Source organism: Tubulanus polymorphus, chromosome 5 (genome assembly GCF_964204645.1).
Source record: "Tubulanus polymorphus chromosome 5, tnTubPoly1.2, whole genome shotgun sequence".
Taxonomy (NCBI): domain Eukaryota; kingdom Metazoa; phylum Nemertea; class Palaeonemertea; order Tubulaniformes; family Tubulanidae; genus Tubulanus; species Tubulanus polymorphus.
In genome coordinates this window covers 23,751,418-23,776,123 of record NC_134029.1, presented here as the reverse complement: position 1 = coordinate 23,776,123, position 24,706 = coordinate 23,751,418, and the positions used below count along the sequence as shown (strand labels likewise).

General features: G+C 38.5%; 1 protein-coding gene across 3 annotated transcripts; it reads left to right on the top strand.

Annotated features, from left to right (window-relative positions):
• Positions 1–1,898: 1,898 nt before the first annotated feature.
• On the top strand, positions 1,899–24,106 carry LOC141905766 (uncharacterized). 3 transcript variants are annotated; one of them, XM_074794780.1, is made up of 2 exons: positions 1,899–1,974; positions 22,345–24,106. In XM_074794780.1, exon 2 carries the CDS (start codon positions 22,384–22,386, stop codon positions 23,485–23,487), a length of 1,104 nt encoding a protein of 367 aa, XP_074650881.1. In that variant the 5' UTR covers positions 1,899–1,974; positions 22,345–22,383; the 3' UTR covers positions 23,488–24,106. The 3 variants fall into 3 exon arrangements, with proteins under 3 accessions (XP_074650881.1, XP_074650882.1, XP_074650883.1); XM_074794781.1 differs by lacking the exon at positions 1,899–1,974 and adding an exon at positions 8,348–8,521; XM_074794782.1 differs by lacking the exon at positions 1,899–1,974 and adding an exon at positions 20,034–20,171.
• The last annotated feature ends 600 nt before the right edge of the window (positions 24,107–24,706 follow it).

Below are 24,706 nucleotides of genomic sequence, written 5' to 3'. Positions count from 1 at the left end.
ACTTTCCGTCCAATTGTCAGATCAATTATCACAATCGACCAAATTGATTGTAAATTCAACAATTCAACCATCGGTACCAGGTTTTCCACGCCTCAGCCTCCTCAGCCACATATAGAGAAAAGTAGGTAAATGCAGAAAATGCGTAGATGGTGTTGTTTTATTAAAGGTTGTTGTGACAGGGATAAGAAATGATGCAATAAAGAACTATATCATCATCAAAGGAAAACTCATTTCCCTCTGGAACGAAATAATATCTTTATCAGAGAATATTGATGAAATATCCTTGACGGCAGATCTTCTTAATTCCATCATTTTAGACGAATAAAAAAACCAATGACGGGAAATGATTGCCAATTGTCGCACTTTTTAGTCCACTTTCGCGCTTTCGTTTCGGCGTTTATGATTCGCGTTTGCGACGCTTTCGGCGAAACTAAGGTATTTATCGCTGAGACGGTTTAATGACTATCTAACCGACTATGTATTGATGCCCTCGGCGTTCGGAACTGTGCGCATCACGGAGCTGTTGCTTATCTTCCTCCAAAGATGGTAAATTAATACTTAATGAGGCTGTTGGTAATTACTGATGGAATCTATTGTCTATCAGATTACCGCACCTGTCTCTCTCGTTTAAATTACGTAGCGGCGAAACTCTCACATGAATGTCCGACTGACACTCGCGGGTGTTGGAGAGTCAGTTCATTAAGTCGGTATAGTCTCTGTTGGCCTGGAGTTATTTACCGTAAGACATCATTAACACTTAGGAATTTCATAGTAAATTAATGAATTTGCATAAAACCTATGCATTATGTTGTATATTCGACATCTGTGTGTTGCATTTCTTTTTTTGGAGACGTTGTTCGAATTTACAATAAATATTTCAATGAAAAAATGACTTGATTTTCATTTTGACACTGTCATGGCAGGATGGCGGAATTGAGCAAATCGCGCTCGATGAATCTAGATGATACGACATTAATCACGAATTCAATTCTACGATAAACTCTTATCTGAAATTAATCCGATTTAATTTTCATTTTAGAACGAAGACGTTTTCGATAACTAACGACGTCATCGATGAATCGAATTATTCGCCACGACTTTTTTTCTGTTGATCAAACATCGGAGACGGATATTTTTCATTGAAAGGGACGATCATCGTCGTGATCATCGTGATCATCAACAACGTGATCATCGTGGCCTTGTGAAGATTTTTTCATCTAATCCACCGCTACATTCATACCGCAAGTAAATACATCAACGGTCGACTTATCGGGTAACCTGTGCATACACAGTACACTCGTGACCAAATGGTTTCCGTTAGCAGACAACAAATCTCTCCACATATCATCGTCTGTTCGGAGCTCGATCTGTGTTTTCTCGTCGATCCCAGATGAAAAAAGACGTGAATTGACGCTTGATGTCAATATGCATTAACCAGGGATGATGGATCTCGGGGTTCTACGTCAATTCTGGTCATCTTTTGTCTTTAGCGTCACAATAGGCTTACACCTGAGTGACGGCTCAAAATGTCACATCCGCTTATCTATGACAGTGTATAGATTTAGCCTGAAGCCTGAAGTAGCTTTCCGTCCGTTGAAACAGAAGCTACATATACACGGACATGATACACGAAGGTCTGGAAAGAAAGCGATTGAGATAAACTACCTTCCATCTTCAACCCGTCAATCTCATTTCATTCAGTCCGAAATCTTTTCTTTCGACGAAAACAAATTGGCAATTTCTTCTTGTTAAACTATATCTTCATATAATATGCCATCCTCACGGCCTTGATAGGGTTAAATTAGTTTGTAACAGGCTGTAATAAAGATATTCATTATCGTGTTAACAACATACATATAAAACTGACAATCTTATCAACAACATTTCGACACGTATGTTATTGGTATATGGACTCTTTTGACACTGAACTGTCTCTCTAAGATATTGAGAAAACACCGCCGCGAGTGGAAGAAGGTTAGTTTCTTTTTCTTTCTATCTTAAATTTTCTCTTTATACGTAATTTCAGTACAGAATTCTGAGACGCTACGAGCTGATACGCGATTCTCAGATACGTCGAACATCAAAAAATATTTGCCATGTTTACAACTTTCGTTGTGTCACAGAGATATTAAACACTCTTTCGTTGACGCGACAGTTTTGAAGCCTGGAGCATGATTTGGTATTAAGCTCACAGATCTTATGACTTCGTTGAAATTTATCATCTCACGCACTAGGAAAAAAATGTGGCAAAAATGTCCATTACAAAACGAGTATGAATCAGGGTTTCTTAGGGTTTCTTTTATCAATTTGAAAAGCTAATACGTGACCTTTTTACAACTTCGTTGAAATTTACGATCGCAACGTTAGTACAATTTGGCATGAATATGAATTTGATGATATATTTGTATACAATAAGGACATTTCCAGTTTTTTGAACGACAAGTTAAAGATTACGTGACCTTTAGAAGTGTACTGGCAGATGATGAGTATATACGTGAGCGGATTGTATTGATGCCCTATGATTATTATTGACAGGCATTAATCATATACAATTCGCACCAGATTCAACTGATGTGACCTATGGAGAATTTATAAGAGGCATCGATTGAAGACCGGTTGTTCCTTCGGCTCTCATCAGTTCAAAGGTATCCCGATATCTGACAATCACAGCACTAATCATCTGTACATTTCAATATCCTTCGTTTATCGCTTCGAAGACGCGTTCAATTGAATTCAATCTGTGTAAACCGCGTAAACCCCAGTGACCTCAACATTATCTTCACATTCCGTTCGTGTTTAACATGTTATATAGCGAGCGATGAAGTCGATAAATGATTTCTAAAGAAGAGTTTCTCATTTGTGATACAAATTTCGTCGCGGTTTCGTGCATCAGTTGATCGAAAGTCAATAACAATTTATCTGCGATAAGTGAAAAGAATAAACTTCCGCGATCGTGGTCTGTGAAATTCCTATTTACTAGTAGTGTATCCCTAATAGAATTATCGGTCTCATTTTACTTGAAATATAAGGCGAAACTGATCGAATTAGTAACGCTTTGCTGCGAGCTCCTGGTGAATCCATCGAGGTTGGAGAAATTTGAAAAACTAGCTAGAATCCCCGCATGGTTCATTTGTGAAACCCGGAACCGAAAAAAACAACCACGCATCCTGAATCTGACCAGTTGAGTTGTATCCAGGCACGCGCTAACACGGCATCAAAACTATAATCACCACATCGTCGACCGTTGTGTCATCAGGGATCTCAATCTGTTCCGAAAAGATAAACCACGAATGAATTAAGGTCTCTACCGATTCCGGAATCTCTTCCGGCGCGTTCGTTTCGACCAGAATACGCTCTGTACCTATTCCGGAATAGCGTAATCTGTAAACCTGATAGAAGCGGCCGGTAGAGAGTTTGTAATCTGTAAACCTGGTAGAAGCGGCCGGTAGAGAGTTTGTAATCCGTAAACCTGATAGAAGCGGCCGGTAGAGAGTTTGTAATCTGTAAATCTGATAGAAGCGGCCGGTAGAGAGTTTGTAATCTGTAAACCTGGTAGAAGCGGCCGGTAGAGAGTTTGTAATCCGTAAACCTGATAGAAGCGGCCGGTAGAGAGTTTGTAATCTGTAAACCTGATAGAAGCGGCCGGTAGAGAGTTTGTAATCTGTAAACCTGATAGAAGCGGCCGGTAGAGAGTTTGTAATCTGTAAACCTGATAGAAGCGGCCGGTAGAGAGTTTGTAATCTGTAAACCCGATAGAAGTGGCCGGTATAGAGTTTGTAATCTGTAAACCTGATAGAAGCGGTCGGTCGAGAGTTGGTTATTCCTAAACCGGAATAAGTTAAAAGGTTTAATTTTTAGGCGTTTGGGACAAAAATAATCCCGTTCCAATTTTATCACGAATCCTATGGGGTCTAAATGGTAGAACTTCGGTTTTCCATTTCGTCGACCCGGGTTCGATCTCCACAGGGAAAACGATGTAAATACCTGTGTATAGCCCTATTTTTTAAACATTGATACCACGATTTTAGCATCATTGTCCGATACGGTAGCCTAGTTGTGCCCTGATCAGCTCACTTCGAGTAAAATTAATTACAATATAACGAAAAAGCGTCATTATTGTAATTTCACATCGAGATTCCAGTACGAATTTCCGGTCCCGTATATTGGTAAACTATCGGAAAACCATTACCCGCCACTGTTCAACTATTAACAGCAGTTTCCTGACTTATTTAGATCACTCAGAAAATACTAGTTCTCCATCCGCGAATTGCGTAGAAATGGCTTTAAGTACTTGAAATTGTTTTAAAAATGTTCAATAACGCATGATGAAATTGCGACTATAACAGAGAGCCCGTTTTGAAGAGTTTTCCATATAAATGCACACTTTTCACATCAATTGATTCGAGAGTTTTTGAATCCGTTTTTCAGATAATTTAGTCGTATTTTCCACAATTATCATCAGCGTTCAGATTCTACCCCCTGTAGTACTAGCCATGCGTGCTTTTGACGTTCGCTTCATCCAAACTGTTTAGAATTTTCTCATCCAACTTCTTATACTTATTCACAGGGCCCAGTCTCACACGAAAGTTAAAGCTTAAAACGCTTGATTTTGAATTTTTTTTCTGAATTGAAAAAAATATGAAATTGCAACTAAACAGCAAACTGTAAAAAATAATATTTTGTGAAACTTCTGGTTCCTGATAGAATCGGTAAATGTTAGAAATATCAACAGTGGAAAACAAATGATATTTTCCGAAATTGGTATTTCGTAAACGTTTGCCCGCATATTTTCGGTTGTGACGTCTCTGTAATGCTTCCTCGTTCGTTATTCTAACCACTTTACACTACATCCGCTACACGTTATAAATCACGGCAGGACATTAATTCTATTAAAACACAAGTGACCCTGTTGATAACACTGCAATCAAGCCAATGTCGCCAAATTGCCGCAAATGACTCTGCGTGCGTGTCCTGAAGAACTATACACTGGCAAGTGTTGTACGAGTACTATAACAACTATACTACATGCATGTTGTTCACCATCAGGGTAGAAAATAGCAATTTATTCTCTTGCTTTTAGTGTTGTAATATGCGAGTGGGATGCGAGCGAGCTGTAATACCGTCTATTTTCACATGGACTCAAGTCATGGAATTTCTTGATTAATATATCTTATCTATTTTTCTACGATGAACTTTTTATATATTTCGTCAAAACTTCTTTACCGCGGCCGTTATTGTCACGGATGTTCAGACCATGTTACTTAAACCATGCCATTGTGACTGTGTATACAATTCGACCTCGTTACCCTTTACGGGCGGCTTTTCCTGACGACGAGTTTATCTGACTTTTTCGCCAGGAGCGGAATGTAACATATAAGCGATAGCTTTTCTTTTGATCTATATAGGCAGATCCTAATATCTAACGGTAATGCGCAGTACTTAGGCTAATGGAATTAAGGCGCATCGGTTTGGTTGAGTTGTTTATAAGAAGGCGCTTTTGTTACGGATCCGCAGGTTTCGTACATCTCTATTTGTATGCTTGTCGTTGAAAGGCTACGTATTAGCAAAATTATCATCGACTAAAGATACATCAACTGGATTGAAGGACTGCGAGACAGTTTGAAGAATTACTTACTCCACGGCTTTGTACGGATGGATGGTCACCAGAAAATTATACATTCGCCCTTTCAAATTACAGCGATGGAACTGAGATCAATTCCCGATATACAGAGCAGAAAAAAATACCGATTCTAGTTACAACTTTCGATGGTTATATGGTATCTATCGATTATGGTTTTCCAGGTCACGATTTGGTAGAAATGGTAGATACGTGAATGAAATACTTGGAAATAAAGGGAATTGGGCACAGTGTGAGACGGGCGACTCTCCTGTCGAGCGATCGCTGGCGGTCGCAAGGATGCGTAGATCGCCGGTCTTGCGATCGTCGCTGGCAGTCGTAGCATCGCGTCGAGTCGCTGGCGGTCTCACATGGCCAAAAGCATCGACGATATTTAAATCGGAACATTCATACGACAAAGCCCAGCAGATATATAGGATACATTTTCATATCGAAAAAATATCAATGCGTTTCTAAGAGGGCTTGTTTGGTATTTTCTGTTCGTCGAGGTATTTTTCAAAGTGTTTACAGTCGTAGCTCGTCGATTCACAAGCTGTCGTTGGTATCAAACACTCATACGTCACAAAACGAGCGCTGAGGCGATTTTACGCACGGTTGTGTTTGTTCTCTAAGTTGTTTTCTGTTTCTCTCTTGTAAATCACCGGCGATGATTGTCAAATGAAGCGTGATGCGCACAGTTAGAAAACCACACCAGAAATACGTAATCTAATCTCATCGGTCCACGCGATCGCCATTTTGAAACTGAAGAAAAAAAGCATTCGATCATTAGCGGTTAGAATCTCCATATCTGCAGCTATCACCAGGGCCCGGTTCGACAGTGGTGAGTTGGAGTTGAATCTGAATTAAAATAAATTCGTTTTCAATGTTTTAACTCAAGAGTCAAATATAACTCAGATCTGCGGAACTGATGGATCCTGAGTTCTGGATCTGGAGGAACTGGATCTTGTCTTTGACATTTTTCTTTCTATTCAGACGACCGGAACTGCATAGCGAAAACATAATCACGACAACAAGATTTAAAAAATACTTCATGAAATCTGCATCATGCGCGTCTTCTTACAAAGTAAAAATCGATGAATGAAATATTCATATTTCTATTTTCTCGACAAGTCACGTATATCCACGACCAGGATCCAGTTCCACAGATGTGAGTTAGCTCCGAGTTAAGAATCAGGGTCCAGTTGTCCACAGTTGTGAGTTAAGGTTTGAGTCGGAGTTAACTCATTGAAATGAACAAACTTTAACTCAAGAGTTAACTCTAACTCATAACTGTGGAACTGGGTTCAGTTCATTTTCGATGAGTCAACTCTCTCTTAACTCGGAACTGTGGAACTGTGGATTCTGTTGTGAAAACGGCTATTTTCATTCGTTTCGATCGTAACTTCAAAAGAATGCCCGAAAGGAACCTAAAGCGCGTCGACGTTAGCGAATTATCATAGACGAATGAAAATTATGATTGAATTTGATCGATTGATCAGAATTCGCCAATGTTTCCCGTATTATCGACAAAGTCCGCGAAATTTTCTCCTCAAACACGAAAAAATAAATCCTCCATTATATTAATCGCATTAATTAAAAACTACGGGGGTTTTACAGTCGTCGAGACGGGTCTCGTGTTACTTTGATGGAATATTAGATTAATAGGAGTCGAACACGCTAACAATCACTATAGTCGGTGGCGTATTAATACAATACTGATTAGATGACGGTAATCAGTCTTCATTCGGAGCAGACGAATTTCCTAACGTGTGCATTCGAATAGATAACCCGTCTTTTATTTACTCCAATCTCGTCGGATTGACTAATGTCATTTATTTTGCTCCGCAGTGGAAATTATCATCTTTCGGCGTTAATTCGATAGTTTTCATTACGACACGCGGTATATTCTCTATGTGTGTCGTCGCCGATGGCTATAATTTGTCGGTGAAGTATCGTAGTTTTATACCCCACGTGTCGAGTGCCGCCGATTCACGTCTTCGTGTCACAGCAGTCGATGTAAATTTTGCTGTAACTACCTCTGACGTGCTGAAATACCCCGTTTATCTTCATTTATCGCTGAAAGATGTGGTCCCCAGCTTGCAATCTATTTTGCAAAGAGCAGTTTGAAAAAACAAACGACCTTTTCTTTCGTTGAAGTCGTTTTAATTAAATGAAGTACTTGATCCTGTCACGTTTTCTTTACCTCATGAAAAACTAAACTTATGTTTTTTTCATGGTTTCTGTGTCAGGTAGAACGAATATTCGAGAAAGGTCTGTCATTGAGTTAAACGCGCCCCATTGTCGTATTGACGTCGACGCGAAAATTACTGATCAAAGCATCGCGGGACTAAAGGTCATGGGATTAGAAACATTTTTGAAGTTCATAAAACACAAATATTCCCGGTAATAATCAAACAAACATGACTTGTATAGAGTTCAATTGTCACGTGGTAATCATTGTTTAAATGACGAACACGATTCGCAAACAGTTAATTAATTCTCAGAAACGGGACATAAAAATGATGATTTTGAAAATTCGAGAAATATTTATGATGGAAGCGATGTTTGTTCCGAGGCTGTAAAGAGATAAACAGAGTTTTACAGATGGATTGATTGTTGTGTCAGTTCGGTATCTGATGACGGATTTATTGATTCTAAAACCAGTACTCTTTCCTGTGACTGCGCGTCGATATAGCAAGCTACGTCAGTTAACTCCGTAACAGTCGCGACGTACAGGTGGGCAGTGACACATCGAAAACAGTTCTCTCTCCCTATCGACGCTTCTCACTGGGGAATATATGTATTGAAAAATATCACATACAAAAATACGAATTATTCAATCGATGTTTTAGACCAGACGTTCTTCGCAGAAACGCTGTTTTCTGGACACGATGTTTTTGAAAGGTAGGTCTGATGAATTTATTGTTGTAATGAATTGATGTTTTCTTTCTATTTCAACAACAAACCCGTTCCATTCCATATGTATTTTGTATTTCAACGAAATATTTATTTGCTTCAAAAATCTTGAATCGGTTTTATTTCACGTTATCTCAATGTGTATGTATATTAAGCAGAGCGATGTCGAGAAGGGGAGAATTTTGTTAATGGCTCTCGTAAGCTAGCTATTTCCTACGATATTCTATTCATTATTAATGAAATCCTTTAGGGTAAAAACATTGTTTCATTGTACTCTGCTGAGTTTCTCACATGTCTTGAGTTTGTATAGGTTTTCTCTTATACCGCGATACAATAAAATAGACTTTGCTTTTAATGGTCGCACCTGCAAACCGGGCACCTGGGCAATCAATTATTTACCAAAATTCGACAACCGCGTTATATTCTTTTCATTTCCCTCCCTAATATTTACAATTACAAACACATTACAACAAATATTTGGCCATTGAAGAAATACAGAGCCGTCTAATTCACGAAAAACACTATATTAGATTCAAAAATACTATATCATCATAATAAAACTATGGAATGTTCGACATTTTTGACTGTCGAATCATAATCAGTAATTTCTAGTTGAATATTTGAGTAGTTAATGGGATTAGCGTTTTCTGGTCGCAGTCAGTAATGGACTGAACGGATTATCTCAAGCGCTAATCAATCGCTTGTAATGTCATTAAATCAATGAGACTGTATTGGAATTATCAAGAGAGAATAATGACTCGAGTTTCTATCTCTCGATACTGAGTGTGACATATTGTGTTAAATACGCTTGATTAATTCAGTGAAATTGTCAGCATATGATTTAAACATGTCTATAGTCTGCATACCGTTTTACATGTACATATTGCTTATAGTAACGCTGTAACGCTGTAATAATCAATTCTATACCGTAGGGTTTGAACTACGAAAACTACAATCAATCACATCAATATAAATAATATCTGCAAGCTCAGTTTCCGCATTATTCTCCGTATAAAATGCCGGTATGAATTATACAAAACAAATTCTTACGTCGTAAAACGTTAAGACAATAGTAGGAAGGGTAATAATGTGGCGGCTAATGAGCTCTAGTCAGTTTCACAACATTAGCCGACTATAAAAGTAACCGAGTCGTCAATTGACGACGACGACGCCGACGACAATGCCGGTAGTAATAGTTGAACTGAATGTAAGGTTTCATTATAGATGCTTTGAAGTCGTTGAGTTGTAGTTACAACAGCGCACTTGCGAATTTCCGTAAACGTATCCGTTTGAGAACTCTTATTCACGAGTTGCTAAAAACCGAATGCGTAGACTTACTGTATACTGCAGTTCAAACGCGAAACACGCTCAATTTTTCATGCGTCGACTTTTTAAAGTTCAAATGAATGTTAGAATCAATATAGGGAAAATATGGGGAAAAAATTAAAGACTGAATGAATAAACGACAATATTCAATCTATTTAATTTGTCTAATGGATCATCACTCGTCAGTTGTAGATCATTAGTAATTGTTTTTCTATTATTCATTGAAGCTACTGATAAAACTTCTGCCATATTGTTACCCTGGATTCAGCATTATAGCAGGATTCTTTTTTCATAAATCGGTTTCATGTACGATAGGACCTGCAGAGATGACCCTCAATAGTAAATTTGAAATTAACGTCGCACGATTGTCGTCTATCAGTAAGAACGGTTTGTTTATTCGTCTATCCAATAAAATTGTTTATGATACCATATGTGAAAATTCCTTTTGTTTTGCTCATCCAAATTATGAATCATTAGCACGGGCGGTTCCAGTGAGCGGAGGAAGTTTAAGCGCACTGTTTTTCCAGATATAATTTTTTCAAATATTTCGATGAAAAATTGTATTCTCCGAAAATTTGACGCTCAACAAAAATGTGTGCATACCTACAGTAATTGAAACAGCAATCGATAAAGATTTAAATTGTGGTTAATTTCATCGTTGATATGATTGATATCAGTAACTGAGAATTTTCGCTCACGGAGCAGGGGCCCAGGACCCCCTAAAACACCCTAATTATAGATCTCATATTTCTTCTTGAACTTCTCCAGTTTTAGGGTTGTAAGTACGATATATTGGCATTCATCTAATAGACGCTTTTATTAGACTCCCAGACGTACAGCAAATAGTGTTGACAATTTATTTAACTAGAGCCATATGTTTTTGAGTACCACTAGGTTTTTTACATTCAATATTCAGTTTATACGGACTTATTGTTAACTGTATTGTGCAATAGTAAGCGGATTTCGTAACAGACATTTTCATGTTGAATCGCACATATTAATTAAAGCCAAGTGTTTTGTTCGTTGGTTTTCAAAATATGAATAACTGTTCTAAAAATTTTTCATTTAATTTATTTAAAAATCACAGCGTTGAGTTGTAATTTGTGTTGAATATTGGTACAAACATAATAAGCCGCGATCACACGGAGACGATTTGGCCAGGGCAAAATTGGCACGGATCAGGCCCGGGCCAAATTGGCACGGATCAGGCCCGAGCCAAATTCGGTCCGTGCCTAATAAGAGAGCACGCTCACACGTAAATCACCTCACTCGATATTAAATAATGCTTAAAGAGAATCAGTTCTGGAACCAGCTGTCGAAGATGTCGTAGGGATTAAAATTGACGAAAACCATAGTTGATACTATCGGAAGCATGATGACCAATCAAACAAACATGTCCTAACATTTCTGATGTCAATCAATCATCTGTTATCGTGTAGGTGAGAATATGCGCGTATGGTCATCAGTCTGGTCAATCAGGTTTTTTTTTCGTTAGCAATTCACACACATCTCCTAGCGATAAACGCTCCCGTATGACTCGCCGTAGAACGATCAAATGGACCATTTAGCTGATGGTTTCTGATGTCAATATCGCTGTGAGCTATATCATCCCCGATATATCGTAAATCGGCGTTAACTTCTATAGTGTCACAACCGAGAGTAAATTGAAAACATCGTGTTGTGCGTGGGAAAATCTTGTGATGAGGTTTTGTATATGAGCATGTTCTCTGGATACTGTAGGTATCCGAGTTAGATCGCTATGAGAGACAGAGACGGAGAGATACTGATGAGTTCGCTAATACGTGCTGTTTCTAACGAGAGATCCCATCAAAACACGCGCGTGTTAAAGATGTACAAAGCGACTCGTAAAAATAATCATTAACAGGAAACGTTCGGTTTATATCTTTTTAATTGTTAATGAAGTAGGGAAAAATAGACAAAACTATAGCCATAAAATAGCGCAATATGGTTTGTATTGATGAAGTGTTCGCATTTTTGTTGCGATGAAAATGAATGTCATTCGATTCGTCTTGTAGACACTCGCTGTGGCCGCAATATTCTTTCCCTCGTGCTGGGCCCAACCGAATGATGAATGCCAAATCGATCTTGTACGCGCATTTGTCTGGTGACTAAATATTTTCTGCTCATTTGGGTAGAAAATTCATTACCGCCACTGCTGCCAATAAGTCTTTGGTCATTCGTCTATTTGCCTAGAGAAGAAAAAAGACGAAATTCTCTTATTTTCAAGGCAGGCTGTCACATAGAGGACCCAGATTCCATAAAACATAGAATAGATACAGATTAATAATTTATTCAGCCGAAAATTGCAATACGATGATGTTTTTATGTCACGGATTAACGTTGTATCTGTTTTGTAATATTGACGTGCGTTTTTGTGCCAGATACATTTCCTAACAAGCACACCCCTGGGAATGGTCGGGAAATACGAGTTATTCGTTGTATAGATCAACGATAATTCGTACTAAAAGATCATCAACGATCGCCATCCATATGAATTTGTTATGAAGATAAAGGAAATTTCAATGCCGTATCAGATGTTCAACTTTGCGTTTGTCATTGTCGATAGAATGTCAAGGGTAACACATAACGATATGGTATTAGTTGACATTCTATGTTAGAAAAATTTGAGAATCGATTGACACCTGAGGCCAATTAGAGTGCGCATATCAAAAGACCGAAGCTCTTTTAGATTTTGTATTATTTTTGTTGAAAGGCGTAAGTAAACCAGTGACTGATGTATTTTTGACTGAAAAAGAAATCTTCCAACGAAATGACAAAACAGAAAATAACAGCTTCATGATAGAAAATCATAGAAACAAATTAGAGGAAAGAAATGTATAAAGAGAAGAATCAATTCCCGGAATGAATCGAATCATAAGTCGACATTTGGAACACGTTCTCTGTGAATGTTATTTCATCCGTTGTGAATGTGAGGTATATAATATACTCAAAGAATTGCCATCTGATCTGATATCATATGTTACTGATGCATGTTCAGAGAAAATAGTCACAATATACTAGAATTTATTTGCCATCGGAAAATAATCCAGCCTGTGAACTGTGAGCTGTGAGCTGTGAGCTGTGCGCTGTGAGCTGTGAGTTGTGAGCTGAGAGCTGAGAGCTGTGAGCTGTGAGCTGAGAGCTGAGAGCTGAGAGCTGAGAGTTGAGAGCTGAGAGCTGAGAGCTGAGAGCTGTGAGCTGTGATGAGCAGTGAGCTGTGAGCTGTGAGCTGTGAGCTGTGATGAGCAGTGAGCTGTGAGCTGTGAGCTGTGAGCTGTGAGCTGTGAGCTGTGAGCTGTGAGGTGAGAGCTGTGAGCTGTGAGCTGTGAGTTGTGAGCTGTGAGCTGTGAGCTGAGAGCTGTGAGCTGTGAGCTGTGAGCTGTGAGTTGTGAGCTGTGAGCTGAGAGCTGTGAGCTGTGAGCTATTCGTCTGGTACATCGACGTTGATAACGCTATTCGAAAAGGACACCTAGAACTAGAATTCTAGAATATACCCAAACTAACAGATAATTTAACAAATATGAAATATGAACTTTTTTCCCCGTGTGCTATCAATTCCATAACAATATATTCTCACAATTGTTATCTACACCAAAGTGTCTGAGAAATTTCATCTCTTTTCCGTTTATTTAGTATCCTGTAAACTTATAATATTCATAGCGTAGAATAGAATAGAATAGATCGTTATACTGACAACATGAATCATTCGCTGTAAATTGAATCACAATGAACCCTCACATAGCGGTCGGTAAGCAAGTTGAAACAAAAGTATCACTTGTCATATTGAAAACAAGTCTCAGCGTGTATCAGACCATGTCGAGATCTAATACGAGAGAAAATTGAAATTCTCTTCGATAAGCCTTGACTGAATAGGAATTCCTATCAACGCCCATGGAATGGTCAATATCAAATCAATTCATAAGAGAACGCGTTCGTTGTTCAGCTGAATTGCTTACTGTACTGAATAGCTCTCAGATTTTAGTGACACAGATGTTGGTCGTAATAAGGTTTTAATTTGATTTCGTCATACGGCGAAAATCGAAAATATGTGATAACGGTTATAGTATTTGCAGCAGTGTAAGCCGCTCGTGTCAGCCGTGCTGGGTGGGGGGGGGTCGTCGACGACACCTGAGATCGTTACGGTTAATTACCAGATAGTCGAGATTCCGTAGCTGTAAACGTAGCATAAATCAAACAACGGATTTCATGTTATTTCTATCGGGTAACGAAATATGTTAAATAACTAGCTTTTTAACAGTTTTATAGGTGGGCGACCAAAATGCCTGAAAATAATGAGTATAACAATCCAATTAGCTCTTATGTATTTTTGCTTACTAATACTTCTATGAATCAGTGAAAATCACAATACCCGCTTGGTAACCACGCATGATATTTCTAGTAATTTTTAATTTTCAATGAATTCCGCCGTTCATGTCAATCTATAATTATGGGATAATAACTTCTATGCGTGAAAGGGACACATCTCGTGACTAAGTTCAATGCATGGAGTTTGAAATGAAATGAAATGCTTGCATTGATCGAGAGATATCTATTTACCAGTTGAATATGACTACCTCGTTCACGTTTGACAAACTATGAAATGTATCTTTAATGAAAAAAAAAACTGTCAGCGGATTTCCTATACTGGTATATATGTAAATACTTACTTTGAATACTGCGCGCAAGGAAAATTGAAAAGACAGCGTCACGTGGCATTTTACTTACTGTCTGCTACTGCTACTGCATTTATTATTCTGAAAAATCGATGGACAAATATCATAAATACAAAAGACTCTGAGATAGAACCTTGATCTGTATTTCAATAATTATCTCGAATCTCTATCTCGTATTTCTTTCACGTGTAGCTGTTTCTCGTTTTGTCATTGATCGATGAGAAAAATTACTGAACCGAGAGAAAGAATTGTTTTACATCTGATCAAAACCAGAACGAAATCAAAGAGAAAAATAATAGGAATATAATTCATATTTCATTCTGGACGCAAGTTGAAATATCGATGTCTTGCTCGGAAGTGATATTGTGCGAACACTTTCCTATCTCGTAAAAGCCAGCGACGACTGTAGTTCCACCGTGGATATCCTCGAGGGGGATTAATCCTAATTGGCTGAATCTAAATCCCAATCTCAGAGAATAGAGGGTGCAGAGAAGAATAAACGAAAGGATTAACGGAACATGTCGTGGTACAAGTCCGTACATCACGCATATCCAAAGTTTGCTTAGAAACATAAGCCGTCTTTGTGCTGTCGCTAATTTGGTCCCTACCTGGAATAGACTGATTTAGAACGGATCAACACGTTTTTAAATCAGCTAGTCCACCTACACGCAACACATTGACAGGCAATTAATAACCTAAGTTACCATTTAGACGGTCGTAGAATTTAGAACGGACCCTTGGAACGGACCAACATCAGTTCAAAATATCGTAATGTAAAAGCGGTTATAAAAGAGTTTCACCAGTACTTGCACTGAAAGAACGAAAATAAGCCTTATTGGAGGTAAACGTTTAACGCTGTTGGTTACGAACCGAAAGATGTCTGTTTCGTGTTCTGTATTTGATTTACCTAATAAACGACTAGTAGTGTTTATTTCGCGCGATAAACGATGAACCATCGCGCTGTTGCTTCAGGTGTCATTTTTTAGATTAAGCCAATATTGACTTCCGCGTCGAAAGACATTTGATTCTTGAATAACTGCGTAAATTTCAGCTTCAGTTACAGGACTACGTGTGCTGTGCCTATTAGAAAACAAATACTCATTACGTATGTAAAAATTATTGTAATTTTCTGTCGTCTTTTGTGTCTAGTAATTCTGCTCCGAATAATCGATGAAATACTTGTCGCGAATGTCAATTTCAGATACATCCTGATAACATGTGTGCGCACCTTGCGATTTCTTAGTAACTGACGCAGACTAACTATCACCTGAATACATTGTTACAATAATTTGATACGAATAAAGAGTCCAATTGAAGATGACTTGAAGGCGAAACGTCGAAAAAGATAACAGCTCAAGGAAACTTTTCGGCCTCGTTTTTCTATAACGTCGATTCAAAACAATCATGCTAAGTGAAATATATAGATGACGTCACACAGCGTACCGTATTGACCGGCGGGCACAGGTGGCCGACTGAAATAGAAAGTAAAAAACGTCTGACAGAGACATCAATGGCACGTGATACGTGACGTCACTTCGTACGCATGCATGCGAGTGGACTATGGCCACTGACGTCACAGTGCGTCATATTGTCCGTCATGCTTAGGTGGATACCTGAAGTTCGAAGTCATTGGTCCGACATTTCTAATCGGGCCGAACAATCACGGGTCCATTTGGCACCCGTGTAAACAGTCGTTCAGGATATGGCCCTGGCAAAAAACGCTATTATGATCACGGCCAATATGACGATCATTTAGCTGTCATGAATGGCGCATGTGACACGTGACGTCGCTAAGTACACATATAGGAGTGGACCAGTACATGGACACTTGACGTCACAGTGCGTCATATTGTCCGCCATGCGTAAGTCGGAAGTCACTGTCGACCTATCGACGTCCAATACATCTGAACAATCCATGTGATGTTAGAGCATATAACCAAAATATGGCCAATGCCCTTCAACTGCTTTTAAGAGATGTTGTTTTATCTTGTCATGATTCGCATTCAATTCTATCATATCAATATTTGCAAGCGAGGTTTCGGGCAGGCTGTAAGTGGGTGTGGTTCATCACGTATAGAATACATATTTTGGGACAAAATCCTCATTTCACCGACCGTCAAGTGCGAACGAGAAAACAACTAAGCGATGCTGGAGTGAGCGATCAACACATATCCGCCACGCAACTAACGTGATTACTCGATTATAGAGCTCCTTACTAATAATATCGCACAGACAGACGTGATGTATCGACGTCCTTCTGACGTACAACATGTCTCTTACAAGTACACACACAACATACTTCAAACTGATTCGATATCATCATAAAATGTTTTTTGCACATTTTGCAGCTTTGCGGTAGCATCTTTTTTTTACGTCGCGTTAGGTTTGATGATGGACTCTCCCACGTCCGTGGTATGAAGATGAAACAGACAGCATCTTGTTGCGAGATATGCGTTACATTTTCAAAAGACAAAATCATTAGACGCATTTTTTTACTGAAATATGATCAATAACGGCTTATTCTTAAAAACGCCTCGTATATACATTCACCTACACGCACCTTTTAAAGGTTCCGTATTTTGTGCGTTGTATTTTTGCGCTCTTATTACAAGATTAACATTACAAAGCACCTCATCTACAATTCTGACGGATTAAATGCTTCAGGTTTTTTCGATGAAGTGTCTGTGTGCGTACGACGGAGGCTGATGAAGAGCTATCAATTCGATGAATAATTAATTTGTTCATTTTGAGTACGTACGCTTAGAAAACGATTAAAGAAACTTTTTGTCATTGTATTTCAAATCGACTGCGCTTCTGGCCTACGTCCGGTGGACTCGCCTTCGAGCCGCATAAATACCGGAATATCACACGAGACACTGATGATGTTGACGATGATGACGATGATGACGATCATGATTCGTTTGTATCCGTATATTCCATTCTCGAATCTCGGTGTAAAACCTGAATATAATGACTGTCTCAAGGGGAAGTGTGTGTACGCAGATAATAACGTGTAAGAAGTATGTGTGGTGTGATGTGATGAGAGTGTATAGATTATGAAACACTAATTAGTGTAAAACATCTAATGGACCGGTGTAGAATTCCTCGTTTGTCGAGGTTGTTGTCAGAATCATGACGTAAACAGTTGTGATATTCAGATTCAGATTTAGATATATTGCTTCAAGTAACAGTATTCATAAAAAAAGGTTTAACATGTTATGTTTAACCATAAACCATAATATGTGTGCTGAAAGTTCTGTCATCACTTGCTGAATGATTAATACAATTGATATGATTAATATGATTAATACCTGCCAATTTTTTAACCCTTTGGGTCACGAAACATAATCTTCCTAATATCACGATGAAGATGATATGATGTTTCATGTCCAAAAGGGTTAACCTCTATAACTTCCGCCTTTATATTTATATTTTGCAATACTACTGTGCTCTGTGCAAACTTGTAAAATTTTGTGGAGCAATAAAATAAAATAAAACTTAAGAAATTTTACCCCTTTTGAAGCACAGGGTATAAAAAATAGACAGTTAATTGTTATACAGCATTTGCACTCCAGATTTTATTAAGTTCGTATGTATTGAACTCAAGCTAATGTCATACACGGCGAAGGATACATGAGGTATCTGCTTTTTTTTGAAGATACTGCTAGCTTGAGGTTTGGGTCTTGTGATGTGAAAAGATTCCTTCACTTTCTTAAATTCGGGAAAGTTACGAATTGTTGCGATTACACCCTCTTCTTGAACTTTCGTGGTATTAATAAGTTAAAAGCAAGACTAAATCCAAGTGATCTTTCGTGAAAGCTTTTAACAATAGACCACTGCATTAAATGCTGTAGCTCTTATTTTTCAAAGGTAGAACATAGACTTTTATTTCTCTGCAATTTGCGATACATTGAAAGAACATGCGAAACTATTGACGTGGTGCGGCGCCTCTACCCGTGAAAAAACTACAATAAATTATCGGACTATTTACACATAAGCAACGACCAGAAAATATAAAAATGGACAAAATGATCTTCAACCTTGTAATATAGCTATTTCCAAAATCTCGATGTATTAAGTTAGGCAGCCAAGAAAATCGCCCCCAATCAGTCGCTTGCCTGTTCAAACTGAATAGAAGATTGTTCGAATGAACCGGAACCGAATTTCCCAATCATGTACTCCAATTTAAACAAACAATTCTATAAACTCGACCGCCGATCACACAACTATAACTGTACTTCGATTTCCAATTTCAAACCCCCTGTTTCGCTCCCGGCAGGTGTGGTAGGTCTGTAAGGGTCACTCAATCTAAACTCAATATAAAGACAGAGACAATCCCTGTTCTAAGATGAAAAAAAAGAAATAGCTGGAATTGTAGCTAGACGGAATCTAAGCTTTACGATTTCAGCGATTCACGTGTACAGCTCAGTGTTCACTAATTCGATATTTTTTTTCTACTCGGGGTATTAACTGTATTCTCTGATGGTAATTGATCAATCTATTGTGAACAGATGGAGAGGTAAATTATATCAACCAAATGCATTTAACGTGCTCGGAAACGCTAACCGAGATAAGTATTTGATTAATCTCTTTTGAAAAAATGTTAGGTTTACATAAGGCCGGCCACCACGTTAGATCGGTGTAGAGAGATGTCGTGTCGATTTGATAATGTCGAGCGACAAAAATATTAGCATTGTTTAGTATAGACCTGCCGGTACAACCACGTTTTCGTCTATAACTTCACGATTACCAGCTGTTTAGTGATAGACGTATATTGGCAATTCTATAAAAGCTTCCTGAAAGGCAGATTTTACCATCGCTTGGTCGTCGTACTGCGCGGCCATTTACCATCATCGATGCAAGAATATTTGTTCAGTAATTGGAGGAACATTTTATTTATCATCCGCAAAACGCGTGTATTTACCTGATGTGTTATTATTAACTTAGGGATATAGCCAGTAGCAAGTGAAGTATATATATATATGTAACGGTCCCTCGTGTCATATTCTCAGCTGACGAGGATTAGGATTAAGATTAATTAACGGCTAACAATTAGTAACCGAAGCATGCGCCAAATGTGATCGATAAGAAGTAGAAATAGCGAATCTAATCTTGAAGATATATGACGTCCATTGTCTGGTTTTACGATATTGGACAGAAAAAGTATTCTGCAACGAAACATGAGATACATTGAACTGATTATAGAACAGTAAGAGTCCACAGCAGCCACAGTTAGGGGTTGAATTTGACTATAACAAATCAGGTCCCTGTCGGAAGCAAAGGGACGACCCAACACAATATATCGGAACAGGTGCTCCATTTTTCCACGGTGGTAATGGAGAATATAGGAATATAGGAAGCGCCAAAATATAACAGCGGCTCCGGTCGCACTTCGTCGGTTCTGAAAAGGAACTAATTGCATCTCAACTTTGCAAATGAATCCGCAGCACCATCTCATGTTTGTACGAGTATAAGAAATATTCGAGAAGTTATCTTTCGAATTCGTGTTTTTTCTCTCATTCTGACCGGTTTTCTCGACAAAACGTTGAGTCATATCGATCTGAAATTAATGAAGGTTCGTGATGATGTGAATAGTGATTAACAGCTGGTGTTTGACTGTAAGCGCATCGCGCATCCGCGCGTGTTAGACCCCTTTCTTTCAGAATCTGTAATCTTAGTTGCATGAAAAAAGAATGAAATCTGTCCATCCATCACGAATCGGTTTACGCTGCTTCCAAAACCCACCTGGATAGTCAGTTTGTCATTGAAGGAATGTTTTTTTTTTCAATCTTAAAATAGGGATTGACCCTGCTATTTATTTGTTTTGAGATTCCGCTTGATTTTATGATTTGGTGTAGATATAGCGATGGTCGAAATAACAGTTTTCGTTTAGATGGAAGTGCTACGGTTCCGGTTCATTCAAACAATCTTCCAACCAGTCGGAAATGATTGGGGTTAGCTTCCGCAGATAGTTTTACATAAATCTATATCTAAAATTCAATTTTTGCTCGGGAAAGATTTCTGAATTTCTTTTGAAAGTTCGTTACAAAAGGATTAATTTCACTTTGATCTGATGTAATAAGCAGAATGCCATACAAGCACCGAGAGACTGAACGGATCAGGTAATACCATAGCCACTGACTGCCACGGCGCGCTACACGCAACATAATTAACATTTCTTCAAAGTCTATTCTTTAGAATAAAATTATTGCATAAATTCCGCGTGGACCTTTAAAGTTACGCTCATCTCGCGTTGGCAATAGCTTCAGAGTATAAAGTATATGTCTCCAATTTCCGATGGGGAAAGACAATACCGTCGAAACGGTCACGTCGCATTTTGAGTGCATGATTCTCTTATCGCTGCAGTTTCTTTCATGTTGTAACAACGCTTTTTCTGACCACGTTTTGACTCTCGATCTTTCCTCCTGAATTTCCGACGTCGATCATTCTTCGAGAATAGGAAAATCTAATATTTGTTAAAATATTAGATTTTCTAAAAGTTTTCAAATGTCGAAACGCTGTTCATCGAACTTATGTCAGCGTAAACTCTTGTATTCGTCACCGGAACCATGTCAACTTGTGTATAGCCTTGTGTCAATTACTTGTGCGTACATCTGTGTCAACTTGTGAGTTAATTTGTGTAGGAGCAAATCTTATCCGTAGATTCGATACTTGAGCTTAAATTTGATACGCTGTACGGAGGTTGAAAACAATATGTACATCAACTTCTATAATTACTGACGCTGTAGGCGAAATGGTGGTTTATAGATTAAACAACCTTTAGAACCAAAGGCTCGAAGAATGTGGAAAAATATCAACTTTTCCGATGAAAGCAATGTAGTTATTAACAATGATAATCGAGACTATAGGCCACAAGAATGACATGATCCAGTTCCACAGTTCTGTGTGAAGATTTGACTCAGAGTTTTAACTAATCGAAAATGGACTAATTTCAGCTCAGAATTAACTCTACGTAACTCACTGTGGAACTGTGGAACTAGGTCCAGCAGTTCTCAATCCCTATGAATTCTGATGTGACGACTGATGCGCACTGGATTGCGATAGGGAAACATTCCCGACTATTTCTAGAACATCGCCGGATTAAAAATGCTTGTTTCTTCTTGAGTCGAATCGATCTGAAATTTTGCCCGTTAGTCGTTCCTGTCGCGGTGTCTATTTTCGGCTTAAAGTAAAACCTCCGCGTTCACGCAGGATACAAAACCAGACACGAGAACACCAAACGTTATCTGTAGAGTAATATTACGTATGTTGTTTTTGTGATGATTAAAAATCCTGCACAGTTTCATGTCGCATATCGACCATCACAAACAGATATCGCAGATAATTACCCGCCGTTAGAGCAAACCTTATGAATAATTAGTCAGGTTGACGTTTGGAAAACTATTCGTAAAATGGCGATGAATAAGATACGGCGCACGTAACGACTTATAAACGCGCCCCTGACATTTCCATAGCTTTGATCTTTACGTGTCTTAGTCATCGTCATTTAGAAACTGGCATTAAGTTTTCAGCCATAAACGAAAATAGAATAAATCAGAAAATCAAATTTGACCCAATGATCAGGCATAATTCAGCCATACGCGAAGTCTTTAGAAAGTGACTTCCTTGTCTTCGCAATAGAGATTGGGCTAACCGCGAGTCGGGTTTGAGTCAGACGTGGAATTGATTGTTCATTTGTCGTCGGCACAGAAGACACGAACAGTGAGATGAATATCTATTAGTATCTTGTAACACTGATCGTGTTAACGGTGCATCTCTTGTATTTTGCAGGTTTAGTAAGTTACGGATATCTGAAGGACATGTATAGTGATGAATCCGTCCTCCTCAAATCGACAAGAAATCGGAAATCAAGTAAAGAACCTCGCCGTTGATATAACCGATGTTATAAATGACATAGACAAGCTTATCCTGGGACTCAAAGGGTTGTCATCGGCTATTGACACAATTACTGACGCCATCGAACCCGCTACTAACTTATCTCGTTCAGTATCAGACAACATGTCCGCAAATTACGGTAAGCAACGTGACGGTCCGGTAGACCTGGTAGGACTGATAAGTTGCGATGTGGTTGATAAACCTACTCAGCGGACGGTTGAACCGGCCGATATTGCTAAGGATACGAATAGTGAAGTTTGGACGCGAGAAGTTTCTTCTTCATCCGATCCTAATAAACTGAATTCATCTATAACTGGTGCTATAGGTCTGGAGTACCTAAAACGCGAAGGCAGCAGCTATGCAAACAAGTCTCAAGAAAAGCTGCATTTTGAGCGATTAGCGCATCTTGTGGCTTTAACTAAAGGTCTCAGATTGAGAGACCATTGCGAGTTTTGTCACCTCGGCGACAACGAAGATCGAACGTATTGTAGTATTTATGAACGTTACGTCGATTCGGCGCTTGAAGGTGCTTTCGACACGCTGGAATACGACAGCGCCAGTTGCGACGAGATGGAATATGACTTGGAAACCTACGAGCAATATGAGGCAGATTATGACAGAGAGTTGAATACGTGGACCACATACAGCATGGTGCATATCGATACCCATAGTATATTCAGTGACGATTATGAACTTGAGTTGGAACGTCTGGACGACGTCGGGGGTCTCGAATCGTCGTTTGGCATTCTCACCAAATCAAACGACGATTTGATAAATGATAATGTCTTAAAACCATCGTCGGATTCGGTGAAAAATACCGTCGACAACTTGACGTTTAACAATCTAAATGTAATGACGTCATCTGGCAACACGAATGTCACGCAGACGATGGATAACAACGAACTGAAGATCGAAAAAAACATCGTCAATTTGCAAACTTTCAACGATTTCTACGAAAACGATGACAAAAAATCGTACGAAAAAATATTGAATTTTTCTACGACAGAAAAAGCGGATTTGATCAACTACAATAGCTGATATAATACATAATAGTTGTCTGTTTATTCATTTCAAATGTGGTCGTCCATCTAAATGATGGTTATACATTAAAAAGGTTACAACGATTTAGGTTCTATCATTTATGATATTTCCTTCTGTTTAGTCGAATGTTTGTTTGTTGCTTCACCGGAAATCGGCAAAAATTAATCTACTGCGGTTCAATTTATATCTCTTGTTCAGTGTATTTTAGATAGGCAATCATAAATCTTCATTATTGTGCAATAGACATCTTTTGGTAGAATATTCTAATATCAAGGATTTTGTAGTTTATGTGTAATTAATTTTGTTTTATGAGTGCTCGTAAAATGATTCTCTCCAGATCTATGAAGTTAAAAATATCAGATATTCTGTTTCGTGAAATGTTCCATAATTCAGACATTGTGCAATAAATTGTGTTGTTTATAATGTATTAGTATAAATCAACTTTCTCTATTGAGTATTTGTGACCACGAGAAAAGTACGTAATCTCCAGATGTAGCTTGTGAAGTGCGCGTACATGGAAATCATTTAGTTTCAATAATTTGTGGTGGAAATCTGATGTGAAAAATAGGCTCGCTATGTCTGTCCAATAATAATATTATGACTGGTGCCTGGTTATTTGAATGAATAAAAACAAATAAATGATATGAATATATATAAGGAACTTTTTAAAAAATTGTCTTTTAAAAACTCGTCAGTGAATAAATCTGCTTTCATTGCCCAAAATACCAAAGAAACGATGAGGTCTTTCGATTGGCTCCGAATATGAGGTCAGGGTGAGCTCCAGTGCGTGACCTCATAGTTTGTTTGACCGTCAGTTAGAGACACGTGCGCTATTCCACTGAGGTAAAACTTCGCAATGAGTCAGATATTTTACAAATATCTGAATTTTCTATCATTCTCTAAATTCCTTGGTAGTGGTTTATAGAGAAAGACCGAAAAGATTTGGATGCTCGTGATTTTGGGACTTATATTCAAAATATGGTGATTTTACAAGTTTCGGAGATTTGTCGTGTAAGGCCCCGGGAGAGGAATTATCAACAATTCCCTCTTTCGATTGCCGCCTTTAGAAGTTTCCACCAATCGTTCCGTGACGTCAGCCGAAGATTATACCGTCTTCCAGAAGAGAAAGGCCCTAAAACTACCATTGTGTTAAAACCGTCGTCGATATGGCGTCAAACATACGCCATTTTGGCTTCCATTTACTATGCCATTTTTC

Coding starts and splice junctions, on each gene's coding strand:
- LOC141905766 (XM_074794780.1), top strand. CDS start 22,384: ATGAATCCGTCCTCCTCAAATCGACAAGAAATCGGAAATCAAGTAAAG.